Raw genomic sequence first — 25,043 nt, 5'->3', positions numbered from 1 at the left:
TCTCTCTCTCTCTCTCTCTCCTCTCCTCTTCTTTTCTCTACTCTTTCACTCGCTCTCACGTTATCTTCACTCTTCTTTTCTCCCTGTTTTCTCATCCTTTCCTGTCTCACTGTATTCATCACTCCCTGTCTCCCACTCTCTCTGTCTCTCTCTATGTCTCTCTCTCTCTCTCACCCCGTCTTCATCTGTCTTCCTCCATCTCTCCCCCCTCCGCTCCTTCTTTCCCTCTTTCTGACACATCTCTCATACGTTTATATAGATATATATATCAGCGGAGTTGTTGGTGACCCCTCGACTATTCCGTCAGTGTTTCCCTTTCCCTCTGAAAATTATGTAGATTTTTACCGGGGTTGTTGGGTCCCTGCGTTTTCCCCTTCCAATCCCCTTGACACACCCCTACCCCTATTTCGACCCCCTCCCCCCTCTCCCCCCCCTCCCCGCCCCCCCCCCCCCCCCCCGCCCCCCCATCTCTCTCCCCCTCTCTCTGTGTCTGTCTCTGTGTCTCTGTCTCTCTCTCTCTTCCCCTCTCCCTCTTTTTTTCTCTCTCTCTCTCTGTACCCCCACTCCCTCTCTCACCCTCTCTCTCTCTCGTTTATTATATGATTTATACGGACTGTGTTTTCTGTGTACTGTCCAACCTTGGAGACGAACGACTGGGAAAAAAAGCATATTACCCCCCTGTCCCATGTACTTTAAAGCTAATGACAAAGTGCCAAAGTGTCGCAAATCTTTTATTAGTTTATGTTGTTTCAGTTCTGTTTTTTTTCCCCCTTTCTGTTCCATTTTATCTGTTTAGCACCATTATGTTCTGATTAGTACCAACTGTGTCACAAGAGCTTTTCAGCTAATGGCATTAAACATTTCAGTGTTCAGTGTTCTCTCTCTCTCTCCCCCTCTCTCTCTAAATATATATATATATATCCCCCCCCTCTCTCTCTCACCCTCTTTCTCTGTCACTCCCTCCGTCCCTCCCTCCCCCTCTCGCTCTCTCTCAGTGAGTATTGTTGCTTATGTAAAATGAGCAAGGCTCCTTGCATCACCTCCTCCCGTCTCTCCCTCTCTCTCCATCCTCCCGCCCCTGTGTCGGTCTGTCTTCTGTGCCTGCTGGTATGTGTTTTCTGTCTGGGCTTTTGCAGCAGAAGGGGGCTGGGGGGTGGGGGAAGCGAGGTAGTAGGGATGGGGTGGTCGGGGTGTGTGTAGGAGGGTGTGTGGGGGGGGGAGGGGGAGGGGTGAGAGTTGGCGTGCCTGTTGAAGGCTCGGGGAAACAGTACCCGTCACGTCCCATTTCCCCATCCACTGCTGTGGCAAACTGCATAGCGGGGAGAATGAATGCTTGGGGGGTGGGGGTGGGGACCAACCATTGGCTGAGTGTTTGCTTGCTCGCTGTGTGTGTGTGTGTGTGTGTGTGTTGTTTCTCTAAAACTCTCTCTCTGTCTTTTGTTTCTCTCGGACACTCTCTCTCTCTCTCTCTCTCTCTCTCTGTCTTGTACCTCTCAAACTCTCTCTCTCTCTTTCTGTCTTTTGTTTCTCTGAAACACACACACACTCTCTCTCTCTGTCTCCCCCCCCGCACCCCCCTCCCCGTCTCTCTCTCTCTCTCTTTCTGTCCTTTGTTTCTCTCAGACTCTTTCTCTCTTTACTTTTCTTTTTCTTTAGTGCATGGAGGAGGAGAGAGAGAGGAAGAGAGGGGCGAGGTTTGGAGAGGGGGAGGAGGATGGTGATGATGATTAGCGCCATCATATTGTTGCACCAGAGAGAGGGGGATGGGGGTGGGCAGAGACAGACAGGAGAGACACACACACACTCTCTCTCTCTGAGACACACACACACACACACACACACACACACACACACACACACACACACACAAACACACAGAGTGAGAGAGTGTTGGGGCTTGGGGGATGGGGTGGGGATGGAGAGACGCTGATGATGTTTGACGCCATCGCATTACAGGGACAGACAGGAACGGTGCGAGGTGGAACTGGGCGGGGGAGGAGGAGGAGGAGGAAAAAGATAATGATGATCAAGTTGGACGCCATCACATCAATTTAGTGCAATGGTAGTCCTTGTGGTAATAATAACGCGTCCGCTTTTCGAAGCGAGATCATCCGAGAGAATCCGAGCGTGCGTGGTCGACAGAATTTTCCGCTGTGATAGTAGAACACGAACAGGTAGAAAGGAGTGAGGAAAAAGGTAGCGCTGCGCTGTGAAGACGTGCCCTCGCCACAGCAAGCAGTCTGGTTTGGATACAGATACATCTGTTCGTCCCAAAACAAAAGTGTCATGACAAAAAAGCAATGTTACAAAAATACAACAATACAATACAGACAGACAGACAGACAGACAGAGACAGAGAGAACAAAACAATGTAAACGCTTTCCTAAATTAACTGATTTTGTGCTTTCAGTATCAAGTTAAACAGAATACGCTGTTCTGGGGTGTTATCTTTTTTTTCTTTCTTCTTTTTTTCCCAGCATTCTTATTTTCTTTTGCATACATGTTTTTTTGTTGCTGTTGTTGTTGTTGTTTTTAATCTACAGATTTTATCATTTGTGTGTTCTAGTCTTAGTTTGTAGGGCGTCTTCTGATATTTTGTGTTTTTGATATTCTCCTCCCCCCCCCCTCCCGCCCAACCGCCTCTTTTCTTGTTTTCTTTCTTTTTCTCTCTTTCTTTCATTTCTCTAAAGAAAAGAAGAAGAAAAACCTTGTGCGATACAAGTACCCATTTCTTCCTTTGTCCCTTTCTTTCCAGCCAAATTTCAAAATTTTCCATAATTTGCAGTCATGTATTTCGACTGCTAAGATGTGTGTCTTTGTGTGTGTGTGTGTGTGTGTGTGTGTGTGTGTTATTTCTCAGAAATGAAGTTAGCAGATCGTAGTGACGAGGCACAATATATACATCAGCAACACAGTCACCACGTGTGACCTTTTCTTGTGACCTTCTATAAAGATCAAGGCCATGGAGACAGAAACGGCCTTTATTTGTTTCATTTTTATTGATGTTTTTGTTTTGTTTTGGGTTTTGGTTGGTTTGTTTTTTGGTGGGTTTTTTTATAGTCTAATATATAGTCTGACCATCTTGTTTTTGGCAGTAACAGCGATGATGGTAGTTGCGCTGGTGGTGGTGGTGGTGTGTGAGTGTGTTTGCGCGCGTATACATGCGCGTGCGCACACATTTTAGCACCTCCCCTTGCCCCTTCCTCCCCCTGGCGAGATCGACGTTTTAACTATGCAGCGAGTGGCGCAGTAAAACCAGGGGCCCTCGGGCAAATTGAGGGAGACGGATCCTTAGATAGCCATAGCTCTCCCCTCGTGTCCAGGGGCTGTTTAACGATCGTATTCTCCGTGACCAGAGTGCGTATCACATAAACCACTCACGCTCGCTGACCTTTACCCTTCCACCCCCACCTCCACCCCCCCACCCTCCACCCCCCACCCAATCCTCTGCCCACTTCCTCCCTGCCCTCTCTCTCTCTCACCCCCAGGCAGGCGCACACACACACACACACACACACAAGACACACAAAGACACACACACGCATGCGCGCGCACACACACACACACACACACACACACACACACCTTCCGCATCGATGAACATGCACGGGACGAGGTCTGGAGGCGGGTTTTATGGACGTATGAATCATTGGGCACCCTCACTGGAGATGCGCAGTTTAGTTCTCTGGCGGGTGGCCGTCCTGAGCCGTGATTTCTTCACAGGAGGAAAGCTGGCAGAATGGTTAAGACGCTCATCTTGCCGATGCTGAGAGTCCGTGAGAGTCTGGGCTCGAATCCCGCTCTAGCCCTTTCTCCCCCAAAGTTTGACTGGAAAATCAAAACTGAGCGTCTAGTCATTCTGATGGTAAGATAAACCGAGTTCCCGTGTGTAGCAAGCACTTGGACCACTGAAAAAGAACCCGTGGCAGCGAGAGTGTTGTCCTTCTGGCAAAATTCTGTAGCAGAAATCCACTCTGATAGGGAAACAAATATATTTTCATGCATGCACTCTAAGCCTGCAATGCCCTTTTCACTAGATCTTGGGTGGTGGTCCGGGAAATAGACTTCCTCGCACGAGAAGAAATAATTCGAGATCCCGTTTGCAGCATGCGTTTAGATGCACGTGAAATAACGCAAGACAACAATTCATCAAAGAAAAAAATAAGCTTTTACAGGAAAACAAAAGTACACACACACACACACACACACACACACACACACACACGAAAAAAACACAAGAATTTGAATAAAGTTAAATGATTTGAGAAATTGGTATGGAGCATGTGCTTTAGTAGAGTGAAATGGAAAACAAAATAATACTTATCAGTATTCAAGCTTTTTTTTTCCAAACTACAACATAGTGACAAAAAGAGCAAAAAGTCATTCTTTAGTCTGTATGGAGACTTGATAATAATGCTATTAAAAAAAAAAGATTTAAAAAAGGGGGGGGGGGGGTAAAGTCTGAATAGAATCTTTGGAACAAAGAGAATCTTGAGCACAAAAAATGAAGGAAAATGAACAGATTTAAAATAGAAAAGAAAAACTTTGTCAATAGCTTACTGGGAATATCAGATTACATGAATATGTATCTCCCTCTCTCTTCTCTCACTCTCTCTCTTCCTCTTCCATAGTCTTCATCATTTAAGCGCGTTGGGTTACGCTGCTGTTGAGGCATCTGCTAGGCAGATGTGGTCTAGCGTATATGGATTTGACCGAACGCAGTGACGCCTCCTTGAGCTACTGATACTAATACTGATACTTCATCATCCTTTCATTTCTCTCCCCACCAACGGGAAAGAAATCATAAAAGTCTGGGGTGGGTCATACCCAGGGGGGTGTCTCAGGTCACCATGTAAATGAAGTGGTCTCGTGCTGCTGGCATGCCGATCCAAAACGTTTCCTTCCTTCAAGACGAAGGCAGGCATCGCGATACGCCCAGGGCATGTAGCCCTGGAAGTCGCCACTCACAGTCCACGAACTAGATCACAGGTCGAGAGTCTGAGTGGCTGAAATCAAAGGGACGCGGAGGTAAACCTTGGTGCAGACATCTCACAATTCTAAATTACATGTATGATATACATACCTCCCAGCAGGGGAGTGTTGTCGTTACAAGGACTAAGGTTGGAAGAGAAAGCAAAAGACAGACAGATGTAGGCAGAACGACAGACAGGAGTGTAAAAGTGTGGTGAGAGGTGAATGAAGACCCCCCACCCCCCCCCACCCACCCACCAAAAAGAACATACAAACAAATAAAAGCAAAAACAAAAAACCCGACCAGTTCAAAGCCCAAAATGTTCCCCCTCAAAAAGCCGAAAGTGGAAACGGATGTCGCTAATTACCGTTCGCCAACAAACGTCCGCCGGTCTAAAAGCCCCCCCATCTCATGCAGGCGGAAAATATCAGCACTTGAGAGGAAGGTCGGAGAGAGAGAGAGAGAGAGAGAGAGGGTGCCGATTAAACCTTACATGTTCAGGTACACAGCAGCATCAAAGTCATCACGACTCGCACCACCTTTCCATATCGCGATGGGAAAGACGTGATTTTTTATCGCAGATGGACTGCGTGACCTCTTCGTTCAATCGCACCGAAGCAGCCTTTAACAACGAACATGACTGATTATTTCGAACACGATTGATTATTTGACTAGTGATCTGCCGCCTGATCTGACTTACTTCGTGGTCACAAGGTCCACGTAAAAGCAAAGGAACAATGATTCTATAATATTAAAAAAATCAAACCTACCAGAAACGAAGGGATGGATGAATTATAAGCCGATTTCAGGGGAGGGAACAGGGAATTTTACTCATGTATTTATTTATTTATTCATTCATTATTATTGTTATTTTTATTTTTGTTGTTACGCAAAGTTTTTAAGCAGTCAAACGAATAAGGAACAAAGGGGTATTGTTAAGATAGCGGGACTGGGGATCATGGATTAATATATATATATATATATATATATATATATATATATAATTATTATTATTATTATTGTTAGCTGCAACAGCAGCAGCAGTAGTAGTAGCAGGAGGAGGAGGAGTAGTAGTTATTTTGTTTCATTTTATTTGTTATTAGACGAAAAAACAGCAACAAACTTTTCTTCAACTCCTTGTGATTCGTTATGGCCTTGACCGGGCGTCCAGACCACAGAGTTCGCTCAGTTCAAGGCCACAGGGACGGTTTAAGCTTTGGTGACCTCTGAAGCTGTGCATCAGTTGACGCTGAATTTCACGCCGACCTTGGCACTAAGTTCCAAGCGGATAGTACAGCTGTCTTCATTAGTTTCTCTGCTCTCTCTCTCTCTGTCTCTTTGTCTCTATCTGTATGTCTGTTTGTCTCTCTCTCTGTCTGTCTCTTTGTCTCTGTCTGTCTGTCTGTCTGTCTTTCTTTCTTTCCGCGCCTCCTTCCCATCTTAGTACACATTTTTTTCTCTATCTCCTCCCCCACCTCGGTGGGTTGGTCTCTGTCTGTCTCTCCTTGCCTCTCTGTCTCTCTATGCATGTCTCTCTGTCTCTTTCCATTTCTCTCTCTGTATATATATATATGTTGAGTTACGCTGCTGGTCAGGCATCTGCTTGGCAGATGTGGTGTAGCGTACATGGATTTATCCGAACGCAGTGACGCCTCCTTGAGCTACTGAAACTGAAAACTGACTCTGTCTCTGTCTGTCTGTCTGTCATTATCTCTCCTTCTCTCTGTCTGTCTGTCTCTGTCTCTGTCTTTCTTTTTCTCTCTCTTAGTTCTTCCTCCTTCCTCGTCTCTTTATTTCCCCTCCACAATTCCCCATCTGCATTCCACCCCCCCCCCCCTGTTCCCTATCGCCCCCCCCCCCTCTCTCTCTCTCTGTCTCTGTCTCTCTCCTCTTTCCCTTCCATCTTCTTCTGTACCTGTCTGTCTCGCATCCCTGCCTCCACACCTCTGCATCCTACCCCCACCCTCCCTACCTCACTTTCACCGTTCCTCCCCCTCCTCTGCCCCCCTCTCATCACCTCCATCCCCCCCTCTCTCTCTCTCTCTCTTTTGAGATCGTAATGGGGCTGATGCACTTTTGATGGGCGTGTTTAAAAGTGCCCCTTTTCTTTCATAGCACTTGGCGAAAAACATCGGTCGTCAGACATGACACAGCCAGAAAGCAGATAGGAATCCGTCTCCATCGCAGAAAATCAGATAAAGGGGAAGTTATTCGCTGCACGGCATTGTACTCAACTTCAAAGACTCCTAACAAAGAGGCTTTTCGACTTGACAAAGAGAGTGAGAGAGAGGGAGGTGGTGTGGGAGAAAGGGGGGTCGGTGGGAGGGGGGGGGGGCGCGGGGGGGGGGGGGGGGGTAGCGTGTAGAGGGAGGAGGGGGTACATCCAGAATCTGTTGCCGTTTATTATTGATGGAGTTGAATAATGGTGCCAGGAGGGCTCTGTGTTGTTTCTATAGCAACCCAGCCTTCTTTAGACAAACATAAAATGTAAAACGGAACCCTTTCTTCCCCCCGTGCGTTCCTGTCTTCCCAGGAGGTATGACGTCATCATGTCTCACCTGCACGGGTGGCGCTGGTTGGGGAGGGTGGTGGAGGTGAGGGATGGAGGATGTAGAGGAGGGGGTAACGCTGGCCTTTTGTTGTTCGTACATATGTAGACGGAGAGCATCGCCAGATGGGGTCAGTATATTTTCTGATGGACTATCTTACAGATAACACGGAACGGTCTGCAACGCTTGTTTTCTTTCACAATAAATTCACTCCCCCTTGGTTGGGGGCGGAGGAGGGGGGGGTTAGGGGTGGGGGGGGGGGGGTCAGCCAGGGTTGAGATAGGTATACACTTGCAGATGTACACAGATCTCTGTGTGGTCCCAGTCTTCCCCCACCTGAGCATGGGGAACTCTCGTGTAGACCTGCCTGTTGTGTGAGAGGGAGGGGACAAGTGGGGATGGAAAACACGAGTTATGTTTTTTTATCTCTGGATAGCGTTCAGGTTTGGAGACATTACGTCACATGAGGACGTTGAATTTCAGGTTTTTCCGTGACAGAAAGAAAAAAAAGGAGAGAGAGAGAGAGCAAACATTTTCATGTTCGTGGCCAGTGCCAGTGCTTCTTTAAACTTTCAGACGTTTCTGGTGTTCGATCTATGGCAATGTGATGATGAGATCTGATTTTTAGAAAATAATAATAATAGTAAAAAAAGAAGGAAAAAAAGACACAGAAAAGAAAGAAAAAAGAAGGGAAAAAAAATATATAATATCATAAAGAGAAATCACACCAGGTGAACGAAATATATATTATTCCGTTCCACGGAAACGGAAACAACTGGGATCGGAGGACAGTGGGTTTTTTTTTGGTTTTTTGTTGTTTTTTTATATATATATATATATATATATATATATATATATATATTCACTTGTGTAAACAAAGTGAGTCTATATTTTAACCCGGTGTTCGTTCGTTTGTGTGTGTGTGTGTGTGTGGTAAACTTTAACATTGACATTTTCTCTGGAAATACTTTGTCTGCCAATACCAAATTTGACTTACACATAGTATCATGAACAAAAATCTTCACAGTCATACCAATAACAGGTTGCAAGTCTCCCGAATTAAGCCGGGTTTTTTTTCCGAATCATTAACGATTTATTTCGTTGAGGTTTGTTCCGAAATCCGAAAATTTATAAAACCAGCTTTCAATGCACTGAGTTAGGCCTACTCGAAGACGACGACCTTGTTTTTCTTGTTCACAATTAAAAGGAAAGAAATACAAATTCTGGACAGAACACATACAGTGATACTAACTACACCATCGACTTGTTTACTGCATAGAAATATTCTAAAGTGGACACTGAATTAACTGGAATGAACATAAAAGAAAAATTGAATCGATCGTTTCTTTCAGCCCATTGTAAACTGCTTCGTCAGTGCAGATCAAGAGATCCACAATGTGTTGCGGTGGGCTTGAAAAGATGGCAACTTCTCCTTTACCGCCGAAATAAAAGAATACTCGATATATAATAAAACGCACACAAAACATTATTTAAACGGCGTTATTATGTCCACTACAATAACATCTATTTGTCACACGAAGACAATATTATTTTAAGAATTAAATTTAGTCAAGTGACGTCAGATGCGCCGCAGCAGTGTGGATTAGCCTGCTTGCTTTGGAACAGAACATGGTTCGATCTTGCTGGCATGCCTTTTTTTTTTTTCTTTTTTTTTCTTCCAAGTTTATCTTATATATCATATTCAATACAGAGCACTTTCAACGAATTTTTTAACCTCTTTTTTTCTCTCCTCATGATTCCTTTACTGGATAAAGCGCGAAGCACAAGTGAGTCTTAAAGGCTTTGCCTCTCGTTTGTTTGTTTGTTTGTTTGTGTTCCAACTGTACAGACAATTGTTTTTTTTCCAGCTGTACAGACAGTTGTTTTTTTCCAGCTGTACAGACAATCGAAACGTAGTCCTATTAACGCTTAAGTTACGAGTACACATCACAAAAGATGGAAAACCTGTGACAAGTTTTAAAACTGGGTTGTGCGAGCCGACAAAGCATGCAGACTGGACCTCCTGCAAGTTTATGACGTTTTTTGTGGCGCTTTTTGGTTGGCTTTTATTTGTTTTCCCCCATTGTTCAGCATGCCCCATCTTCGTTGACCCTTTGGAAGTCCAGACATACAGTACAGTGGATGTTTGTAAACGATGAAGGACGACTTCTATTTCTTCTCCTTTGTTGTTATTTGTCCGAACGCAGTGACGCCCCCTTGAGCTACTGAAACTGTTGTTGTTGTTGTTAGGTCGGATATAGTCTATCCATGGTCAGCCATGACGGAAGGAGGCCTACTGGGGTGGTGGTGTTCTTCTTCTTAGTATTATTATTATTGTCATTGTTATTATCATTATTATTGTTGTTGTTATCATTGTCATTAACATTATCATTATTGTTATTGTCATTATTATCATCATTGTCATTATTATTATCATTGTTGTTATTCCTGGTAGGAATCGAGTAAGGATTGTTGGAACATATTCATGGCAGTTTAGTTAATGATAAATTAATTTTAGTTAATGATAAATTAAGTTGTTGGTTTTTATAAATCCCTTCTAATAATCCTCATGATAATAATGAATATAGCAGAAAAAGAACAGAATCGGTTCCAAACCAGTTCATTCTTTTTTCTTTTCTTTTCTTTTTTCTTTCCGCTGTGCTCAGGCGAAGTCAGTTATAAAAACAAACAAACAACAAACAAAAAACAAAAAAACAAAAACCAACAACAAAAAAACAACTGTGTTGTATGGTTTGAAAAAAAAAAAATCAATTTGACTGTTTTAGGTTTCCCAAACGTCAGTGGCTTTCAAACCGTGGTGGTGTTAGTAATTAATTTCTCAGCGCCCCTAGGTTCTTTGATCGTCTATGTTTCTGTTTGTCTCCAGTTGTCTCACTCACTCGCACTCGCGCGTGCGCATGTACACACACACACACACACACACACACACACACACACATATGTATACACATACATACACACACGTCATCCTCCGATTCTCCTCCCCCTGCCCCACTCCCCACGTTTTCCTTTCTTTTTTTTTATTACCCTGTTCTTCTTTCAATGATGGTGAGTATAGCTTGTCTTCTTCTGCAAAAGTCTATACAAGGAGCCAAGTTTCTGCTTTTTTTTTCGCCCCCCCCCCCCCCTTCCTCCCTTTCTTCTTCTTCTTCCATCTTTTTTTCTTTTTTTCCTCCCCTCGTCGCTTTTCACCTCTTCTCTACCTCCTCCTTCCCCCCCACCCCCCACTGCTCCTTTCCACACGCGGGGTTATTACCGAAGCCCAGTCCTCCCTCCCTCTTCCCATTTTTCTTTCTTCTTTTTTTCTTTTTTTTTTAACCCCCCGAAGCCAAGTTTCTGCAGCCTGCAAATGGATGCGTTGCCAGGTGAGAAGGGAGAAGGGGAGGGTGAATGTAATTTGTCAGGGGCGCGAGCTCTATAAATTCTTCTTTATTGCCCCGTTCGGCTTGTTTTCCCTTCCCTTCCCGTCCCTCCACCCCCCTCCCCCCCTCCTCCTCCTCCCTCTCCTCCTCACTCCCTCTCAGCGTTTCATCTTCGTTCTCCGGGGGCTGTCGTTTTTTCTTTACTTCAAGTCCCGCTGCAGTCTTGTCTGTCTGTCTGCCTCTCTCAAAAGGTCTTAGGTACCTGTCTGCGGCTGTACTGCTGCGGCTTCTGCTGTAACAGTACAGTGGTGTCTGGAGGGAGGGAAGGTGATGGAGGGGTAGAGGTGGGGGGAAGGGGGGGGGCGGAGTCTGGTATCTTCCCCCACCCCCTTTCCCCCCATCCCCACAGCCCCCTCCTCGTATCTACCCCTTTCATCTTCACCTCAGCTCTGTACCCTCATCCTTCACACACCCGTTTCTCCTTTTCTTCTCGCATCCCCCCTCCCCCATTCCCCATAGCCCCCCCCCCCCAACCCCCCCCCCCCTTCACCCCGCAGTTCCCCTTCCCTCAATCTCTACCACCTCTCCTTTACCCACCCACCCTCTTCTCTCCGCTTCTGTGTGTTGCTTTGCTTTGCCGGTGTCATGCAGTTGTTGTTGTTTTTTCCTTTTGTAAGGATTCGTTTTGGTATGGGTCTATTTTGAGGGAATCTTTTTGGTACTGCCCTTCTTCTTCTTCTTCTTCTTCTTCTTCTTCTTCTTCGTCGTCGTCGTCGTCGTCGTCGTCTTTTTTGAGGGAATCGTTTTGGTAGTACCTTTTTTTTCGTTTTTTTTTTTTTTTTTTTCTTGGTGGAAGGGGAGGCGGTAGGGCTTTGTTTTAGGGATTTAGTTTGTTGGTGTGGTATTTTTTGATGAAATCGTTTTGTTACTGTCTTTATAGAGGAAATCGTTTTGGTAGTCTTTTTTGAGGAATCGGTTTGGTATGGCTTTATTTTATTTCATTTATCAAAAACAAAAAACAACAACAACAACAAAAATGGGGCGGAGGGGGTGGGGGGGGATAGTTTTGGTACTGTCTTTTTTGAGAGAATCGTTTGGTATGGCTTTTTTGAGGGAATCGTTTGGTATGGCTTTTTGAGAGAATCGTTTGGTGTGGCTTTTTGAGAGAATCGTTTTGGTGCTGGCTTTTTTTCTTCTTTTTTTCTTCTTTTTTTTTTTTTCTCTCTCTCTCTCTCTTTCTTTTTTTCGGGGTGGGGTGGCGGGAGAGAATGGCTTTGTTTAGGGGATTTTGTTTGGTACAACCTTTTTTTGATGAAATTGTTTTTCACTATCTTTTTTGAGGAATCGTTTTGTTACTGTCTTGTTTACGGAATCTTTTGTATATGTGTGTGTTTTGTTGTGCATTCCTTTTTATTTTTTTCTTTATTTTTTTGAGGGAATCCTGTTTGGTACTGTCGTTTTTTTTGAGGGAATCATTTTGGTACTGTCGTTTTGTTGTTGTTGTTGTTTTTTTTTGTTTTTTTTTAGGGAATCGTTTTGGTACTGTCCTTTTTTTTGTTGAGGGAATCGTTTTGGTACTGTCGTTTTTTTTAGGGAATCGTTTTGGTACTGTCGTTTTTTTTGAGGGAATCATTTTGGTACTGTCGTTTTTTTTTTAGGGAATCGTTTTGGTACTGTCGTTTTTTTTATGGAATCGTTTTGGTACTGTCGTTTTTTTGAGGGAATCGTTTTGGTACTGTCGTTTTTTTTGAGGGAATCGTTTTGGTACTGTCGTTTTTTTGAGGGAATCGTTTTGGTACTGTCGTTTTTTTTTAGGGAATCGTTTTGGTACTGTCGTTTTTTCCCAGTCAGTTCTCCATCCCTCGATCTGTTTCTCTAAGACCCCTTTTTCTTCAGCTGTCTGCCGCGTTGTTTGTTGTTACGTCACTGCTTTAAAAAGAATGTTTTGTTTTATTTCAAATACGAATACTCATGTTTTTCTTTCTTTCTTCTAGTTCACATGGTAAAATTTGTGATATGTTGTATTGTTTTAGTCCATATGATACTTAATGAAATAAAAGAGAATGTTATAAAATGTATTGATTATCATATATGACAGTAATCATTTAGATAACTGACCTTATTTTCTGAACCCTTTTCTTTTATCTTGGCTGTCTTAATATCATTTTGAAACTATTTTATTTACTGAGGAGGAGGGGGTGTTGGTTAAAAACCGTATGTGGAAATGAAGCAAAAAACAGGACAGACCCTCATCCTTCCGCATTCTGTGTCCAGTGCCACCCCCTCCCCCTCCCCCGAAAATATAAAGGATTTGTATTTGTGATATGAATATGGCAATGAAACCTTTTCTGCGCACTAAATGTTTGTTTCTTTATGTTATTTATTTAGATTATGAGAGTAACTTTGATCAAAACCGCTGCTGTAACAGTAGGCCTTCAACAAGGTCGTGTTTTTGTCATTCGTTCTAGATTTCATCACAGCAAAGTCAGGTCGTTGTGAGTGTGAATTTTGCCGTCATCGGGGAGATTATAGGTCAGCGTGCCTGGCAGACTGTGTACGGATCACATGATATGGTATTCTTCAAATGATACACATTTCAAACATTACTCAACATTATCAACATAACGCACTCAACAAACAAGTACCCCCAGGGTATGTTAAGGTCTCAGATAGGCGTTGGAATTATTTGTAGGTCAGGCATCAGCCTTTTAGTTAGTTTTTTGTGTATGTATTTATTTATTCATTTATCAATTTATTTGTTTGTATGCATATGATTTTGTTTATTCTTTAAAAAAAAAAAAATCTAAAACAGATATTGTATTCTGTGTATATGGATCAGTCCGTACGCCACGGCGCATCTATTGAGACAATCAGGTTTAACGGTGTACCGCTCTCAAAGTCTCAGCAGCATGACTCACACACATCACAGCCTGGTATCGCTGGATCGTCTTGTCTGCGAAGGCAAATGAAGGGCGTCGTCTTAAGGGATCCAGACGACAGTGGTCCCAACTGTTTTATTTCTCCGAGACGGTCCAATCCGGGTCCGTCTGTGTCTGTAAACATGGCTCGCGGGCACTTCATCGAGGGGGCTGCAGGCTTAATGAAGCGTGTCGGAATGTTGTCTTTCATTTTACGCTTCGTCTCCTCCGGCCCTCAGCCCCATTACACCCAGGCTGGGCGCTGCCCCGTAATCTGATGGGAGGTGTCATCCCCCCGGTGTACACGTAACCCACTTTCCCTCCTCGGGGATTAAAGAAAAAAATAGAAGAAGAAAAGGCGTTAATACACCGACTCCAAGAAAGCTTTGGCGAGACGTTGTAATCGGTCTTGACAGAACCGTGTTCTTGCTATCTTGTGTGCAATTCCGTTCGTAAGCTTCAAATTAGTTTAGACAACTGCTGTATAGAATATACAGTCTTTTGAACGGGATATCGCCCGTGTTACGAGTACGTTTTGCTGTCAAAAGGTTATCTGTCTTGACATTTTGCCTGATTAAAAAACAAGAATGCCTTCCAGTTGTTGTTTTGTTGTGGGTTTTTTTTTTGTGGTTTTTTTTTTTAATTAAATCAATAACCGAAAATGCGTGAGTAACATTTTTATTCGTATGATAGATGCTTCTTGGGTGCCATCTGAGTCTTTTAATTTTGTCGAATTGTATGCATACATCAGTATTGAAATTTAGTCTTTACGTAAATGAACAGGCCTGCCTGTCTTGAACATAATGTACAATATTGGAAATTGAAAACACGTCAGTTACGGTAAATCGTTTAGTTTAGATGTCTTTAAGAAAAAAAATCTTATCACGCTTTCCAATTTTTGTTTTGTTTTTGGTCATGACAATAACAAAAATGTGTAAAAGTGGTCTTCTCTCTCTCTCTCTCTTTCTATATATATATATATATATATATATATATATATAATACACACACACACACACACACACACACACACACATATATATATACACACACACACACACATATATATATATATATATATATATATATATGTGTGTGTGTGTTTGTGTGTGTGGTGTGTGTGTGTGTGTGTGTAGCTTACAGTCTTGGAAACCGACAATATGTGCGTCGCGCAGAAAGAACGTCTTGCCTCCAAAAGAATGATACTTATCACGGTTTGCCAGGTTTACATGCGCATGACCTGGACCTCTGACTGATGTACGTGTTGTGTTGGCGGCCGATTCTGGCCCTGTCCTGGGGGCATCATCGCGAACCGGCTGCAATCTTCACACGTGTTTTCACGCCCAGTTGATTTGACAGGGAATGCATAAGGTTGTTGGGTGGTGGTGGAAGTTTTTAGCGTCAGCGCACTTCACAAATGGATAGTTGGGAGTCGGAGCTTTCCGATGCCCTTAAAAAAAACACAAAAAAAAAACCACACACACACAAATTCTATGCTAATTTCATGCATATAATTGAAACGCTATTGGTGTCTGGTATCCTAAGGCCTACCAAAATATGCCAGTGCTGACACAAAGAGACAGCTTAACAGAGAAGAGCAACCAAATTGTTTCGTGACTGTAAGAACATGTTCGAATTATGCCTGTCTGGTTATGATAGGCATATCTGAAATTAGTAGGTCCTACTACATTTTACTCATAGGAGTGCGTTTGTGATTTGATTTGATTTGATTTAATACAAACATGTAAAAATAAATGGCACTGTGTGTACAAACGCGCGATATCTGGAAAACTAGGAGTTTTGACAGAGTTGAAAATGCATACCTACTTGATTTATTAGCGTATGTGATGCAGACTAATAGGAATCACCAGCTCAGTGATTTACGATGGCATGCTAATAGGCCAAGGCATATGATAACCAGTTCTCTATTATAACCAAAGACAATATAGGCCTATATTGTTACAACTTGCATGTCAGCAGACTCTGGGGGCCATTATGGTTGAACACGACTTTGCTCGTGCCTATTGTTTATTCCCATCCCATCTCATGATGGCTGTGAGAACACTGCCATGGAAAGCAGAATGAAGAAGGTAGGCCTAATGTGTGTATGGATGAAAAGCTAAAAGCCTACATTTACCAAATTTGGTATTCCGTGGACTCGATCCGTACAAACAACGCAGCCGGGCTCTGATTGGCTCCCATTTCTCGCTGCGAACATGAATATCGTCTGCCGACCAGCCCACAATTTTCACATGGATCTGAATAGATAGGCTACGTTGCTGAAGCCAAGGATTGACTGGTGTTGGCTCTAGGCCGTCTGCACACTGTTTGATCAGTACTTCTTATTCTACGGGCGTTCTTGTCACCGCAATATATATATATATATATATGTTGTTAATTAAAGTCTGGATGAGCGCAAAAGCATCCATTCATAAGTTACACAATGGTGCCTACATGAATTGAGCATTCAAAACCGTGAAAAGTGTTGGTGATAACCTGATGAACGATTTCGCTCTGCAGAAAATGTTTACGCAAAACCTTTTTTTTTTTAATTAAAAAAAAAAAAAAAGAAAGGTAAAAAAGATAATAAACTGGGTTAATTTCGGCAATGTTCAGATCAGGTAAGACGCAAATTGACATCCTAGATCTAGTATTCTGTTACTTGATTAGGTCAGTGTCTCAAAATTTTTCTTTTTCTTCAAAATTTGACGTTCCAGACATCCCTTTGGTATTTAGGCTACCTTTGTGATTTAGAGGTTGACCGCGTTAAAAAGAAGTTGCGATTTTTTTTCAAAACATATTAACTAACATTTCTGTCAGAACAGTAGGTCTAGGCTTAATCTTTACTCATTAGATAATAGGCCTACATTTTGTCAGAGGGTGTAACTGTGGTACAAAAGGCAGTTGCTGAGTTTGAAATTCACGCACAAGTTCATCTGACTGTTGGTGGAGAGCGGATGTGTTTGGCTGACACAGTGGAGGTATCACTCACTCAGATAGGGAGACTCTGGGTTGGAAAGGATGCATGTCACATGTGAATAGGGAGAGGTTGGGATGTCCTTGGTTCCCTCTAACCTGGCATGAAGTGTGTGTGTGTGTGTAGAAGGATGGGTGTGTATGTATATCCCCCACCCCGACCTACCCCCAATTTGATTAATTCAGTAGAAACTGTATCTGCTACACCTGTGCCCAAAATGTTAGACACATTTCACTCTGAATCAGTCAAGACATTCTCCCTGGCCACACAAGATTTAGATCATGCTTCTGCATCAGTGCATGTGTGTGTCTGTCTCTGTCTCTTCTCCTCCCCTCTTTCTCCTCTTCTCGTTTTGTGAGTGTCTGTCTTGGGCATTTGAGAATGCTTCAAATGAGACTGGCTGTGAATTAAATAAAATACTGCTTCTCTCTCTCTCTCTGGGTGCATTCTCTTTTCACCCTGCCCCTCTCTTTCTGCTCAGTATTTCCTACGTGATTCTGTCAGTCTGCTGGGCCACTCATGGGTGTTGTCTGTCTCAGAATCCAAACCTGATCAACAGGAATTGTTGAGGTGGTGCAGAGGAGAGGCTTGTCTCACCCTGAAGGCGCTGTGGGAATGGGTTGCACCCAGACTCTGATAAAGCGTTGTTTTTTCAGTCCTTCCTCATATCTTTTACCTCCATGACACCCACGCCAACACTCGCACATCCTCTGTCTCTCATTCTGTCTCTGTCTCTGTCTGCCTGAATTACTTGAGAATGCTTCATTTGAGGCTTTGGTTGTGAATTAGATCTCTCTTTCTCTCTACCCCCCGCATCATAAATACAGACTGTTTAAAACTGGTTTTCAGTGTGAGCAATATTTTGAATATGTGGATAAAAAGTGTTTTAGGGACTGTTTAGTAAAATTACGGCTTGGTTTGCTCCCAATAAATGGATCATTTTTTAGAAGAATATTCAAATGTAATTCAAATTACGCATGTAAACGTTGTAATGTAATCGAAGATGAAAACCATTTTATAAACAATTGTGTCCTTTACAATAACCTGCGGCAAAAACATCTGAACTCTGAAGGTCAATCGTATGTTCACTTGATGAAGAATGGTTCTGTTTACAGTATTCGTAAACTGTGCATTTATATATTTAATACCCTGAAGATATGACAGGAATTCTGTGACAACAATGATGAAAGTTAGAATTAATTTACTATGCACGAGAAGCACTTTTGTTCTACAGGTTAAGTTAGTATGTATTTTACATTTTGTTGTGGCTGAGTGATCACCATATTGTGTACTTTTGACCTCATTCTAGGGGCCGGAGTCCTGGAGATTAAAGTTTTGTTTTTGTTCTTCTTGTTCTTGTTCTACCCCCCACACCCCTCCTCTCTCTCCCTCTCTCTCTCTCTCTCCCTCTCTCTCTCTCTCTCCCTCTTACCTACCTATATCCTTTTTGTCTGACTCCCATATGCTCTCTCTTTCTGCTTAGTATTTCCTTTACCATCCCTCCTTTATCAGTCACCCCTCTCTCTTTTTCACTGTGTGTTTGCCTGTCTGTTCTTGGGCCATGTCTTTCTGTCTGTTCAAACCTGATCAACAGGAATTATTGAGGTGAGGTGGAGAAGAGGCTTGTCTCACCCCATAGGCGCAGCAGGAATCAGTTGCACTCAGACTGATAAACATAGTCCCTTTTTTTTTTTTGTGGTCCTTCTTCATATCTTCCACCTCCACCACACCCACACCCACACGCTCCTCTCTATGGCTGTCTCCCCCTCTCTGTCTTGCTCCAAGTTTGAAAAAAAAATCTGAGCCTGGTTATCACTTGAAGCAGAAAGAACTTTAGCCCTGCCATGTCTGCCTGATACAAAATTGAGTGGAACACCACATGTTTCCACTGCGTTAAGCAAGTGCGAAGGGATATAAAGATGGGGGATGAAAAATGAAAGGAAGGAAATTGAAAAAAAAAAGACATAAATAAGCCACAGAAAGAAGACTGGGGAAAAAAAGATTACTGAAACTGAAAGGAATCAAAGAAAGGTGGAGGGGTTGGGAGGAAGAAAGAAGGGGGAAAAATTATTAAAAGAAGACAAGAAGAAGAAATAAAAGAAAACAAACAAAAGAAAACATACTTTTAAAAAAGACAAAAAGAAATAAAAGATAGATCTGTTATGCCAACTGCAGATTGCCCCTTCCACCCACCATACCCTTTAATTTAGTGACAGGACCAAGAGCGAGAGAGAGAAATTTCATAGAATAGATCCAGTAAGCGTATTTCTCATAAATTAATCTGTTTTCACAGGGAAACTCCTATATTTGGTCTGACACAGAGCCCGCAGGATGCGTGGGCCTTGGGAGAGACAGTGAGAATGTTGGCATGGAGGGGCATTGTTTGACATAGTTTCTTACTCCATCTGACTCCATCTCCCCTTTCCCTTCTCCCTCCCCCTTTTCCATACCTCACCTACTATCCAGAAAATACCACATGCATATTTGTTTTTCTAATTTATTTTTATTATTATTTTACAATATACTTTTCCAGTTTGATGTTGAGTTCTTGTATTTGAATTGTATGTTGGATATGTACATGCTAAATAGATTGATATATATTTTCGTAGCTTTAGAAATATTTTGATTTTAAACTAAAGCATGTAGTAAATGCAATCTAAAAATAAGAATAATAATAATGATAACAAAAGAGAGGGGAGCAGGTGGGTCAGGTAGAATTTTCAGATGAAGTAATGTTTTATACTTTTGCATGCATATTAGCACATCCACTACAACCACATACGCATGCACATATTTCCCCATGACTATTATGGACAGTCCCACATATGCACACACTGACACACACGCACACATGCTGATGTGATATACATCACAAGAGAACATAACTTTTAAGATGTTGCCCACGATATGTGTATGTCTCCACTGCTGTGGTTAAAAAATAAGCTTTCTCAGAAAAAGTAAGTCATTCATGAAAACATTAATCATTTTATGAAACCTTCATGGCCTGACCAGTGCGTTGGGTTTATGGAAAGGTCAGGTATCTGCTCCTTTTTTTTTTTTTTTTTTTTTTAAATAGAAGGATGAAGGATGTATATAGAGACATATTTTTATTATTATATTATTATTATATATATGTGTGTGTGTGTATATATATATATATATATATATATATATGTGTGTGTGTGTGTGTTTATTTATTTGATTATATCAGTCTTCACATTTTGATACCTCATGGAAACTGAAACTACTTTGAAACACTGACTTTTGGTTTACATATTTTGTTCATTAGTGTGCCAGTTCTATACAAACTTTATCCAAAGAAACACCAATGCAGCAGGATACAACAGGTAAATAAAGCTCAACAAGCGGATGACTTTGGTTTTGTTTTAAACGTCCCATTGATTGGTGTTACAGAGTGCAGATGTTGACATGTGCGCCAGTGGAGATGTGTCGGAAGCTTACCCCTCCATGGAGGGTCAGCGTGCAGTGGTGGCCACAGGAGTGTGGACTCTACCTGGCCAGCTGGCCACAGCCGTGTCCCTGCAGACCAGCACTCAACATCAGGTCGTCTTCGTGGGCTCATCAGGAGGCGACGTTTTCAAAGTGAGAATGGGAGGCTGGGTTTGCTTGTGTGTGTGTGGTGTGCGTGACTGAATAACACAGGAAACGAATGATGAGCACCTGAAAGGCAGCTTTCAGTTGACAAGACCCAGGTTGACAGAAATGATTGTGTTTGTAAAGCATTTATAGCTTGATCTCTGACTAAGGATTGGTGCTAAAAAGTATCCATATCAGTCAGTCAGCGTGTTATGTTAGGCTGTTTGTGTCTGCTTAACATGTTGACTGTGACACACCCTGTGTTTGCCTGTTTGTTCCTTTGTATGTGTAAGAAAAATTTTAATGTGTGTGTGCCTACACGTTCACAAGCAAGCATGAGCATGCACATCATATATTACGACTGATGAAGAAAATAGATATTTTCACAACAGATATGTTTGTTGTAATTGCGAGTTTTTGGTGACCTAGTAAATAGGAACATGTGGGTATGAAGCATGAGGTTCAGGTTCAGTTGCTGGATCATAAACAGACCCTTCCTTTCTGTCCACTCCTCCAGGGCTGTAGTGGTTATATGGGTGCTCGTCAAGGAAGAGGAAAAACATTTTGTACTGCAGGCGTTCTGTGCTGCATGCTTTATCAACACGTTTAAATTAAAAAAGAAGAAGAAACCTATCCTTTACAAGGTTCTCAGATTCTTGGGAAAAACCCATTCTTGTAGATCAAGGAAAAACACCAAACCCACTCATGCAGTAAACAACACACACACACACACACACACACACACACACATATGAGCAAAAGAGGCTTACACCCACACACACACACATACACACACACACACACACACACACACACACACATGAGAGCACAAGATGCTCACAGACACACACACAGAGACAGACAAACACACACACACACAGTCACACATGCAAACACACTTAACGTGAAACAGATTGCATTCTGGCCATGCTCTTTCATCTCTGACAGCTCCCCTCCCCTTCCCTCTTCCCCCTGCACACACACACCCACCTCCATTGTCATCTCCTCATTTTCCATCTTGTCTTCCTCCCCTTTTCATCGTCTTTTCCTGCTCTTTTTTCCTTCAACTTGCAGCATCTTCTGCTGTTCAGCTTTCATCTCACCCATTTCTGAAAGGCAGTGTTGCTTAGCACTTTCCAACATGACAGCTTGCACAAAAGTAAATAAAACTACAGAGTAAAGAAAGTATATGTATGCATATGTATGTATGTGTGTGTGCACCTGCACATGCATGTATTCTGTAGAAGGTTTGAATGGTATTTTGAAATCGTCATAATATATTTGTGTATAAAATGTTAGGTATTTTGAAGTTGCCGTACATTGTCATTATGTGGAAATATTGTTGTAATTCTTTTTATATATAATTTTGAAACAGTCATATGTGTTTATGTGGAAAGTGGTTTAAAGATAATGTATTTTGAAATGTTCATAAATATGTGTTTGTAGTAATGTTGTGTTAACATAATTTGAAATTGCCATGAATGTTTTTGTGTGTAAAATGTTTTGGTAATACATTTTGAAATTGTCATGGAGATGTTTGTGTGTGTAATGTAATGTATTTTGATATTGTCACAAATGTGTTTGTGTGTAAAATATTGTGCAAATCATGAATTTGTTTTGTATTTGAAATTGTCGAAAATGTCTCTGTGAAATCATGGTATGGAAAAGTATTTTGCAATTGTCTTCAGTATGTTTATAAAGCGTTGTGATAATGTATTTTGCAGTTGTCACCAATGTGTTTGTGTGTATAGTGTTATGGTAAACTGTAATGTATTTTGTGATTGTCATCAACATGTTCATGTGTAAGATGTGATGTATTTTATAATTGTCATCAATGTGTTTGTGCGTGAAGTGTTATAAAGTTTGCAGATATCATCAGTGTGTTGGTAAAATGTAATGTGTTTTCCTGTTGTCATTAATGTGTTCATATGTAGTGTTGTGGTAAGGTGTTTTGCAGTTGTTATCAATGTGTCAGTCTGTAAAGTGTTGTGGTAATGTGTTATGGTAATATATTGTGTAGTTGTCATTACCATGTTTTGTAAAATGTGATGTTTTTTGCAGTTGTTATCAATGTGTTTGTAAAATCTGGTGATATATTTTGCAGTTGTCATAATGTGTTTGTGTGGGTCACCAGGTGTTGATACAGGGAGTGTCAGGACATGCGGTGGACCAGTTGACTGTCGACAGCAGGGGTCCTATAGTTCAAATCCGACCATCCACCAACAAGGATCACCTCTATGTCCTCTCCCCCTCCAAGGTCAGTTTGGTCAAGTCTGGCTGAAATTCAAATATAATATTGATAATAATGATAATGATAATAGTATATTAAGAGCTTCCAAACCTCTCAAAGTGCTTCACAATAATATGTCAATCAGACACAAAGCACGCATGAACTCAAACCCATACAAAGTCACACATGCATACATGCAAGTAAACAGACACACACATGTCGCTACCCCTCCCCCCTAGCATTTGTGCACGTGTGTGTGCACACCTAAATGCATGTGTGCATGCGCACACATATATACACACACACACACATGCACTTGCAAAAACACAGAATATAAATTTTTGTGTAAATGGCTGTATGTTTGTATTTTTCAAACATGAATTTGTATGTATGTATTTATTTGTCATAAAAAGAAATGCAGCTTTAAAAAAAAATCCCCATAGCTGTGTGCAGTTACTTACATAACTAAGATTTTTCACCTTGAGATCCATCAAGGATATCTGTGTTTGTGATTGTCATAAACACATTACATTCTGAGGTGTAACTGTATACTTAACAAATTGAGAAATGAAAGTTTGGACCTGGCATATTGTACGTTGGGGTGTGGGCCTGGCAAATGATATTGTATGTTTGTGTGTGCAGGTGTCGTTGCTGTGGGTACGACACTGTGAACAGAGGGCGACCTGTGATGAATGTGTGGCTGACAGTGACCCAATGTGCGGATGGTGCGTCATGCAGAACAAGTAAGTCATGGAAGTTAATTAAGGGGGCTTGTGCTGAGCTCTGGTGAAAATTGCAGTAAAGAGCAAGTACCTTCCCCACACCACACCCCTACCCAAGCATCCGTAAAAAGGTATTATTGGATCTAATTTATTCTTTTTATTTTTGAATGTTGAAAAATAAGAATTTCCAATCAGTGCAAAAGCTGGACTGGGATGAAAAATCCTTTGTCAGAGGAGTGAGGAATTGTTTAATGTCTCATCACATATAGTGGTGATTGTAGACAATCCTTATTCAGATATATATCTTCTCTGTCATATAACTGGGAAGCCTTAACAGTAATTAGAAGGGAAAAAAGAAAGAAAGAAAGCGCCAGTACAACAGACAGAAAGATGGTGCTTTCTATCCTTTTAGCAATTTGATGGAAAGGGAGTGATGCGTCTGTGTAGATGGTGGATGCACCTGTCTAAAAAAGTGAAGATCCTGGGATCGATTTCAGCTGTGTAGGCAGGGAGGGATCTTCATCTCCACCTCTCTTCTGCATCTTGTGGGCCCGAAAAAGCTCTCCATGCTTTTCCCATCTTTCTCCTTTTTTTTTCTTCTTTTTTTTTTTTTGAATTTATTTTGCGGTTGGAGGAGTGGCTTGGTGTTTTGTTTGTTTTGTTTTAATTTTGTGCTCTTCTAGATCGGTGGGATGGTGTGAGTGCCAGTTCTTAGAGATGTGGGAGGGGGGGGGGGGAACACAACCAAAATATTGCAGCAGATGAAAAGAATCCACACCACTTTCAGGCAAATTGAAAACTTCATTTATGGAGTTATACATGATTATATACACACACAGGGAATAAAAAATAAAGAAGCCAGTGGGTTCACACTTTGCAGCTGGTGGAGAGTCTTGAGTTGCATATGGAAATTTTCTTGTAGTGAGGTTTAAAGTGTGGGTAAGGGAATGGGGGCTAGTAAACTGGTTGGAGATCAAACGAGGAAAAAAATTGGATCAGGATTGAAAACGGCAAATAGCAAGAATATATTTTTCGAACTAAAATGTTGTTGATTAATAGTTCAAACAAATATCATTTTGTCAATTTTATTTGAATGTCTGATTAATTTTCATCTATTAGAGGGATTTTTTTTTCTATTTCTTAAAAACATTTGTGTGCAAGGCAAATAAAAAAAAAATTGAAATGTTCATTTTGCTTGTATGTATAGACAGACAACACAGCATAACACCACACATCACACCACACCACACCACACAAACACACTCTCTCTCCCTCTGTCTCTGTCTCTCTGTTAGCAACTTTCTGCATGCATGCAGGCACTTGTGTATGAATATGAAGTTTTTCATGAATAAGAATTCCAAGGTGATTCTTTAGCAGCATATAAAACAGAGAGCACTGGTCAAAACTTAGTGAACATGTGAGCAGTGTTTTGTCACAACAGATGCACCTCACAGCCGGACTGTGACGCATCAGCAGTGACACCAAGCTGGTTGCCAGCCACCTCTGCCACTTGTGCCAAGATGACCAATGTGCGACCAACCGTCGTCAGTTATGAGAGTTTGCAGTCTGCTCTGGCTGATAAGCAGGTAGGTATCAGGGACATGAATTGTGGATGTGAGTACTATTGTTTATGTATTGTCATGTTTAAAAAGTACAGTCATTTTGTGACCATTATGTTTTGGTGTTGAGTACTTA

At 41.8% G+C, this 25,043-nt stretch overlaps 1 protein-coding gene across 3 annotated transcripts in view; it reads left to right on the top strand.

Annotated features, from left to right (window-relative positions):
• The window catches only part of LOC143299370 (plexin-A2-like), a 128,587-nt gene that overhangs the window by 66,237 nt on the left and 37,307 nt on the right, over positions 1-25,043 (top strand). For all 3 annotated transcript variants that reach the window (XM_076612520.1, XM_076612521.1, XM_076612519.1), the window contains exons 4-7: positions 20,214-20,402; positions 22,531-22,653; positions 23,269-23,369; positions 24,790-24,934. In XM_076612520.1, the coding sequence (XP_076468635.1) occupies positions 20,214-20,402; positions 22,531-22,653; positions 23,269-23,369; positions 24,790-24,934 (558 nt within the window). The remainder of the gene's footprint in view (positions 1-20,213; positions 20,403-22,530; positions 22,654-23,268; positions 23,370-24,789; positions 24,935-25,043) is intronic.

The sequence above is a fragment of the Babylonia areolata genome, chromosome 25 (genome assembly GCF_041734735.1).
Source record: "Babylonia areolata isolate BAREFJ2019XMU chromosome 25, ASM4173473v1, whole genome shotgun sequence".
Lineage (NCBI taxonomy): Eukaryota > Metazoa > Mollusca > Gastropoda > Neogastropoda > Buccinidae > Babylonia > Babylonia areolata.
The sequence above is the reverse complement of the archived record's forward strand: the minus strand, read 5'-3'. Positions and strand labels throughout refer to the sequence as shown.